Source organism: Lynx rufus, unplaced genomic scaffold, assembly GCF_022079265.1.
Source record: "Lynx rufus isolate CCGP_SWC_20201006 ecotype Redwood Valley unplaced genomic scaffold, mLynRuf1.p SCAF_7, whole genome shotgun sequence".
Taxonomy (NCBI): Eukaryota; Metazoa; Chordata; class Mammalia; order Carnivora; family Felidae; genus Lynx; species Lynx rufus.
In genome coordinates, this window is record NW_025814889.1 from 131,560,352 (window position 1) to 131,568,343 (window position 7,992).

At 59.2% G+C, this 7,992-nt stretch overlaps 1 protein-coding gene across 1 annotated transcript; it reads left to right on the forward strand.

Moving 5' to 3' along the window:
* The first annotated feature begins 6,356 nt into the window (after positions 1–6,356).
* Positions 6,357–7,486, forward strand: LOC124501332 (histone H1.0). Its single transcript, XM_047065398.1, has one exon. It carries the CDS (start codon positions 6,677–6,679, stop codon positions 7,259–7,261), a length of 585 nt encoding a protein of 194 aa, XP_046921354.1. The 5' UTR covers positions 6,357–6,676; the 3' UTR covers positions 7,262–7,486.
* The last annotated feature ends 506 nt before the right edge of the window (positions 7,487–7,992 follow it).

A 7,992-nucleotide genomic window follows, 5' to 3' on the forward strand; every position in this document is an offset into this window, starting at 1 on the left:
GATGGACACGTGGGGCCAGATCATTCTTTGCTGGGGGTGGGGGTGGCTGTGCTGTCCCACCCCCCCCCCCCCGGCGTTCCAGCCGCATCCCTGGCTTCTAGCCACGAGATGCCAGTGGCATCCCCACACCTGTGGCAATCACAAATGTGTCCCGGCCCCGGGCACCTGGGTGACTCCGTCAGTTAAGCTCCGACTTCGGCTCAGGTCGTGATCTCCTAGTTCATGAGTTCGCGCCCCGCATCGGGCTCTCTGCTGTCAGCGCAGAGATCTTTGGATCTTCTGTCCCCCCTCTCTCTCTGCCCCCCCCCACTGCTTCTCTCTCTCTCTCTCTCTCCAAATAAATAAACTTTAAAAAAATATTTTTTTAATGTGTCCCAGCATTGCCAAATGTCCTTGGGGAACGCAAAATTGCCTCCACTTGAGAATCACCGAGCTGAGACATGCAGCTCTGGAGACTGGGAAGTCAGGCGAGCCTCCTGGAGGAGGCGCTCCAGGGAGGGCGGCACTTTGCTGCAAACCCTTCCAATTCCCCGTCTCCAGCCCCCGTCTCTCTCCAGAGCCCCTGACTCTTTGTCCGGGTGCCTCTAGACACCTCCACCCGGAGCCCTCCAGGCTCTGCAGGCCCCATGTGGCCAGAGGAGTCCTCTCCCCTCCCCAGCACAGCCCATATCTTGGCCTCCGTGTTGACACCCTCAGCTTTCTCCCCCTCGTCCCCCTCTGAGACTCGTTGGTGTGATCTCTTAAATGTCACTGAAATCCAGCCCCTCCCCTCCACCCCCACAAACCGGTGTCACTGCCCTCACGCTGGTCTGATAGGAGACTTGCCCTCCAGGCCACCATCACCCTGCAGCCGGAGCTCCTTCTAAAACGCCAACCCTGGGGGCGCCTGGCTGGCTCAGCCGGTAGAACATGCGACTCTTGATCTTGGGGTTATGGGTTCAAGCCCCACGTGGGGTCTAGAGCTCACTTAAAAAAATAAATGCCAACCTGATCATGTCACACACACTCCCCTTGCCCAAAAACATCCCATGCCCCTTCTGCCCAGCTGCGAGGCCTGGGTCCCACTCCTTTCGGATCTCTGCCTGAGTCACTCAGTCACCTCCCTTCCGCCTGTAAAGTCACCTACATTCCCATGGCCGGCCTTCACTCCTGCTGTTCCATCGGACCGCAGGGCCACACCCCCCACTACCCCCCCCCACCCCCTACCCCCCCCAAGCCCTGCCTGAGTCCCAGAGAGCTGGAAAGGCTCTTCGAGACTCTCCGGTCAAACGTCTTCATTCTCCAGACGAGGGTTCCACGAGGGTCTCCGGTTCCATGAGGGCAGATGACGGCCTTTGCTGCCCTGGCTGGTGGCACCTGAGAGGTTGGCCTCTCCCCCGCCCCACCTTGACACGCTCTCTTTCCTCACTGGTCTCCAGGACACCCCTCCTCCCCAGATCTGTCTCTTACCTCCCTGGTTGCTCCTTCTTGGTCCCCGCTGCCGGTGTCTCCTCCTCACTCCCACCTCCCCAGGTCAGTGTCCCCAGGGCCAGGCCTTTGTCCTCTTCTGATGTGCTCTCCCTCTGATCAGCCCACGGCTTGAAACGCCAGCTCCCTGCCCCCAAATGGGCATTCGATACACCTCAGACTCTCTCCCTGAACCGCAGACCCAGGATTCTCCTACTCACCTCCCTTCTCGGCATCTCCACGCACAGACCTGGGAGACATCTCAAACCCAACCCACAGCCAGACCCCTCAGACCCGCTCCGCCTTCAGTCTTCCCTGCCTCAGTTCACCACAGCTCCGTCTCCCAGTGTTCCAGCCAACGTCCTTGGGGTGCCCCTGCGACCTGATCCCTTCCTATCCCCTCCACTGCTGCTACCTGGGCCAGAGTACCATTCTCTCTCACCTGGGCTATCTCAACAACCCCCTAGCCCCGCTTCTGTCTTTGCCCTCCGCAGTCTCTTCCCCGCACAGCGACCAGAGTTAACCGGGGTTGATTTTTGACTGTGGATCCCAGAATGTCCCTCCTCTGCTCAAAACTCTCCAATGGCTCCCATCGCATTCAGGGAAGAGCCAAAGTTCCGTAAAACCCCATCTGGCCTGTGCCTCCTTCACTTCAGCAGCTCTTACTTTTTAAAATTCATCTCCTCCTGGGGCGCCTGGGTGGCGCAGTCGGTTAAGCGTCCGACTTCAGCCAGGTCACGATCTCGCGGTCCGTGAGTTCGAGCCCCGCGTCGGGCTCTGGGCTGATGGCTCAGAGCCTGGAGCCTGTTTCCGATTCTGTGTCTCCCTCTCTCTCTGCCCCTCCCCCGTTCATGCTGTCTCTCTCTGTCCCAAAAATAAATAAACGTTGAAAAAAAAATTTTTTTGAAAAAAAATAAAATTCATCTCCTCCTGTTGTCCTCCTCAATTCAGCCACCCCGTACACTCCTACCCCAGGGCCCTTGCACTGGCTGTCTCCTTTGCTTAGAAGATTCTTCCTCCAAGAAAAAGAACGGCTCCTTCCATCACCTCCTTTGAATCTTTGCTCACGTGGCGGCTTCTTTTTCTTTTTTTAAATTTTTTTAAATGTTTGGTTATTTTTGAGAGAGACAGCATGAGTGGGGAAGGGGCAGAGAGAGAGAGAGAGAGAGAGAGAGAGAGGAAGACACAGAATCCGAAGCAGGCTCCGGGCTCTGAGCTGTCAGCGCAGAGCCCAACGCGGGGCTCGAACTCACGGACCGTGAGATCATGACCTGAGCCGGAGTCGGACGCTTAACTGACGGAGCCACCCAGGCGCCCCACAAGTCGGCTTCTTAATGAGGCTTCCTCTGACCACCCTGTTGAAAACTGTAAACCACCGCCTCTCAGCACTGCCCATCACCTCCCCCTTACCCTTCTCCAGTTTTGTCTTTGCGATTATGGCCTTCCAACACACTGTATAATTGACTTCTTTATTTGGTCTGTTGCTTATCTATCTTTTCAACTAGAATGTCAGCTCCACAAGGGCAGGAATCTCTTATCTCTCGTTCACAGCTGTATCCCACTGCCTACCCCAGTGCCTGGCACTTATCTGGGCTTCAAAGCCCAGAATGAGATCGCAGGTGGCGCAGTGGGAGTCACTGGCTTGGGAACGTCACCCTGCCACCCTCCTTCAGGCTGACCCACCTTGGACAAGCCATTCAGCCATTCTAGACCACCTCTCTGGAAAACGGAGACGTTATAGCTGTACCTAGGGCTTAATAAAGGCTGGCACGTGCAAACACATGAACACTAGGAAAACTTGACCCCTGGCGTTCTAATGCAATCTACACTTTTCCATACAGGATTTCTCGTTCTTTCCCCCTGGCAAGAGCCCCAGAGGTAGGTAGGACAGATCATCCGCGGCCTTTCACCTTTTTACAGGTGGAAACAATGGCAGGTGGAAAAACAGCGAGGAGGTCTGGGCAGATGATGTCCCCACGCCGTGGCTGACCGGCGATTCCGATGCTTTAGAGGGTCCCCGGGCGAGGGGAAAGGGGGGGGGTGACAGAGTGGGGCTCGGCGGGCGCCGGGGGACTACATTTCCCAGGAGGAGTTGCCCGCAGCTCTGTGGCTCCCGGTTTTTTAAAGGGCTCGCGTTAAAGGGGGCGGGGGGAGTTCCGCCGGCCAGAAAACCGCTCTGCTCTGCGCTTGGTAGGGGCCCGAGAGCGGCCTGCGGGGGGGGGGGTGCCCCGCCGGAGTCAAGAAGCCCCCAGACCCTGCAGTACCAGCCGGGCGAGGTGAGGCCAAGCCAATCTGGAGGCGGCGTTTCCTCATCTTGTCCCCCTCTGCCTCGGACTCTGCGCCCAACTCCCGGCCCCCTCGCTTCCCCTCCAGTTCTAACTGGGGCGGGGGGAGGGGGGCGGGAGGAGGAGGGGGGCGGTGAACTTCGCAGCCCCGGGGCGGGAACGTGGGCTATCCGCCGGCGGGAAGCCCGGGCGACTCCGAGGTGACCCTTCTCTCCATTTGTGGCTTCGGTTCCGGGAGAGAATTTACAGGTCTCTGGGATGGGCAGGGGATGTGGGATGTGAGAGCCACAAAATGAAGGGAAGGCCTGGGGGCCCCGGGAGCTGAGCCTCACAGTGCACCCCCATATCCACCCTTCCGAATCCGGCGGTCTCCACGGTAAAATGGGAGTAGCCGGGGGGAGTGATCACGTTGGCCGCCTCCCCAGGCTGGAGGCTCAAAGGATCAAGAAACGAGAGCAAGCACTTTGCAAACTGTAAGGCGCTGTGTAAATAAAATTATTTCATCATCGTCCCAAAGGATTCAGCTAGTCCTTATTCTAAGACGCCGAGGGACGTGGCGAGGGGGTGGGGGCGGGGGCAGGGGGGGGGGGCGTGCAACATCTCGTACCCGGGCTTGGCTATTTGATTTGCCTATTTCCCCGTCCAGATCATAGTGGGAACCAGGAGAATTGTCTTTGTAAATAACCAAAACGAACCCACCAGAATGTTGTGTTTTCAAACCAGGAAACTTCGGCGGTAATTGACATCATCCAAATAAGAACCTTGACCTTTTGAACTAACCTGGCCCTTGGTGGCTTCCTTCCCCTGCCTGTGCCACCAAGATAAGCCCGGGAGAAGGCATCTGATACCGCGTCTCAGGCCTCCCTCTCCCGCCTCCCAATCATTTGGATTAATCCATCCCTTGGTGTATGTGGGGGAAACCTATTAATTTTCCTGGCCTCAGAGACTCCCCAGGTCCAGTAAGAGCCCTTCCCCCCAAGAGCAGCTACGAGCCCCCCCATCCCCCATCTAAATACTCCAATCATCCCCCTCTCCCCTCCCCAACAGCCAGTGCCTGCAAACAGCTCCCGACCATACCAGAGGCACGTTCATCATTTTGACCAGCTATAAACCCCCCACTCCCAGGGCATTGTTTACGTGAAGAGTGCCGGGCCTCTTTGCTTGGGGAATAAAAGCGGGTTTGTTGTGGGTGGGGGCTCAGGGAGAGAGCATCCCAGAATCTCAACCCAGGGCCCCTGCCAAGCGGGCCCTGCACGTGATTAGGATGTGTGTCATAGACAAGGGGTCCCAGGAACTCTGGCGTCCCTTCTGCTGGCCTCTGGGCCCCTAAAGCCCCCCAGAGCCCCTCAAGACTCCTTTCAGACGGTGACGCCCCCGTTCGCTTCATCTATACCTGCCAAGCAGCACGGAAAAGATGTATACATTTTAACAAAGACCTCGCATCCTCCCGGCAAAATGGCGGTGGCCCCGGCCACCGCTCCCCGAACAATTGCACACTTTCTGAGGATTCTTCGGGACCCCAGGAACATGACCCCTTCCTCCCCCTCTCCCCCCAGAGTCCCCATTCTCGCAAGTTCCCAAAGCACTCAGCGCCTCTCTTCACCCCAGGGGCCCCGGGGACAGTCTCTTGCTGGAGTCTTGGGGACAGCTCCTCCATTGCAGACCCCCTCCCCACCCCCCACCCCCCCACTGCCTTCAAGGGGCCCTGGGAGGGGGACTGGACCCCCGGATGTGCCTCAGGGGTAGGGACAGCAAGGTTCTGCCTCTGAGACCCCGAAACTCCCAGGCTGAGAGAGGCATATAAATGAATCCCCGATTGGGATACACGGGCGATGTGGGGGTCTTTGAGGACAGCAGAAGACTCGGGAGACCTCTCCTCATTCCCTCAGGGGTCCCGGGCAGCACCGGGGGTTCGGCCTCAGGAGGGAACCTCCACGCAGAGGTCAGGGGTCGCGCTGGGGGAGAGCAGGCAGAGGAGGGGGAAGGGACAAAGTTTGAAAGTGCCCTTCCAACTCTTCCAGGGAAAGTTTGCTCGGGGGGGCCCCAAGGACTGAGAAGCGGTAGAGGTGCGGGGGGCCCGATGGTGGGATGACCCCCGAGAGGTGACCGGACCCTGGGGGAGCGACCCCTCCCCCCTGTCCCGGCTCGGCCCGGCTGGGAGTCGCCCAGCTCGGGGCAGCGTGTGTTAGTTGGGGCCGCTTTCCAGCCGCTCCGCCGGGCCGGGGGGCGCCGCCGCGGCCCGGGAGCGGGATCCCTGGTAGCCCCAGGGGGGAGCTTTGCTACGGGGGGTTTCCCGCGCCTGGGCTCCAAGGCCCCGCAGGGCCAGCCCCCCGCAAAGGGGAAATGTGCAGGCGCACCAGCCGTCCTCGGCGCCGTTTGGGGCGCGTGGCGGGCGCGGGGGGCGGCGGCCGGGCCGGCGGGATGCCCGGCGGGGGAGCCCAGGGAGCCAGGCAGCGGTCCCGGGCGGCGGCGGGGAGCGGGGAGGCCCGGGCCGGGGGGAAAGGTCGGATTTGCTCGGCGGAAGAAACACAGATGGCGGCGGCGCGGCGCCATTCCGGGCCGGGAGCAGGCAGCCAGCAGCCCTGTCCTCACCGCGGTCCGCCCGCCGCCGCTAAATACCCGGATGCGCCGCCCGAGCGCCAGACGCGGAGCTGGGAAAGGGGAGGCAGAGGAGGCGGAGGCGGAGGCAGAGCGCGAGCCAGAGACCGAGCCCGAGCCAGAGCCCGGCGCCGAGACCGACCGACAGACCGGCGGGGCTGGGCCACGCAGACCCGGCCCGGCGAGTCCTCCCGCGACCCGAGCCAGGTCCCTGAGAGCCGGGGCCCGGACTGGCCGGGGACTCGGGAGCGCCAGAGCAGATTCCCGAGTAAGGCTTTTCTCGGCCTCCGACGAGGGCTGGCCCTTTTGAAGGCGCCTCCTTCAGCCGCAGGACCAGACAGGCCACCATGACCGAGAACTCCACGTCCGCCCCTGCGGCCAAGCCCAAGCGGGCCAAGGCCTCCAAGAAGTCCACAGACCACCCCAAGTATTCAGATATGATCGTGGCTGCCATCCAGGCGGAGAAGAACCGCGCTGGCTCCTCGCGCCAGTCCATCCAGAAGTACATCAAGAGCCACTACAAGGTGGGTGAGAATGCCGACTCGCAGATCAAGTTGTCCATCAAGCGCCTGGTCACCACTGGGGTCCTCAAGCAGACCAAAGGGGTGGGTGCCTCGGGGTCTTTCCGGCTGGCCAAAAGCGATGAGCCCAAGAGGTCGGTGGCCTTCAAGAAGACGAAGAAGGAAGTCAAGAAGGTGGCCACCCCAAAGAAGGCAGCCAAGCCCAAGAAGGCTGCCTCCAAAGCTCCCAGCAAGAAACCCAAAGCCACCCCAGTCAAGAAGGCCAAGAAGAAGCCGGCTGCCACGCCCAAGAAAACCAAAAAACCCAAGACTGTCAAAGCCAAGCCAGTCAAAGCATCAAAGCCTAAGAAGGCCAAACCAGTGAAGCCCAAAGCCAAGTCCAGTGCCAAGAGGGCCGGCAAGAAGAAGTGACAATGAGGCTTTTCTTGTGGACACTCCTGCCTGTCTCCTGTTTTCTGTAAATACTTTTCTCCTTTCTTTTCTCTTGATCTTCACCTGCAGTCCTTTGCCCCTTTCTATCCTGACTGTATAAGAGACAGAATTTGGATTCCTCAGACATTAGGGAATAATTCATTTTTCCTTAACCAATCGTGCAAAGACAGCAACAACAAATCTCTCTGTAATGATGAGAATGTACTTTTGTTCTGTTGACTTGTTCTTAATCTACTTAATGGGTTTGGGGATTTGGATGGGTCTGTGTGTTTTGTTTGGATGGTTTGTTCACTATGAAGGTAGAGGGGCGGGAGAGAATGGGCAAGGCAGCTTGTTCTGACTAGATGAGGGGGAGCCCAGAAATTGTAAGGTTTGGAGGAGTATCTTTGAGGTGAGCTAGCTTTCTCTAGGTTGCTCACCCCTGTGAAGAGTTTCCGAATCTCGGCGGGGAGAAGGGAGGGGTGGCAGCAGCTGGATGGCAAGGGAGGGAGGGGGGGGGAACCCTCTCTGGGCTGACTTCCATCTTCCAATAGTGAGCAGTGGGGGGTCCAAATCCAGTTTCCTTCTCACTGTTGGTCTGCCCCTGTGGCCTTCCTATTGTCCTAGGGAAGGGGGGGGGGTCCATGTGACAGCTGGTCTGAGAAGCTGTGGCTTCTCTCAGTCAGCTGGAAACTAGTCATTGGGGGGTCTTTGTGGCTTCAGAAAGTCTC

Coding starts and splice junctions, on each gene's coding strand:
- LOC124501332 (XM_047065398.1), top strand. CDS start 6,677: ATGACCGAGAACTCCACGTCCGCCCCTGCGGCCAAGCCCAAGCGGGCC.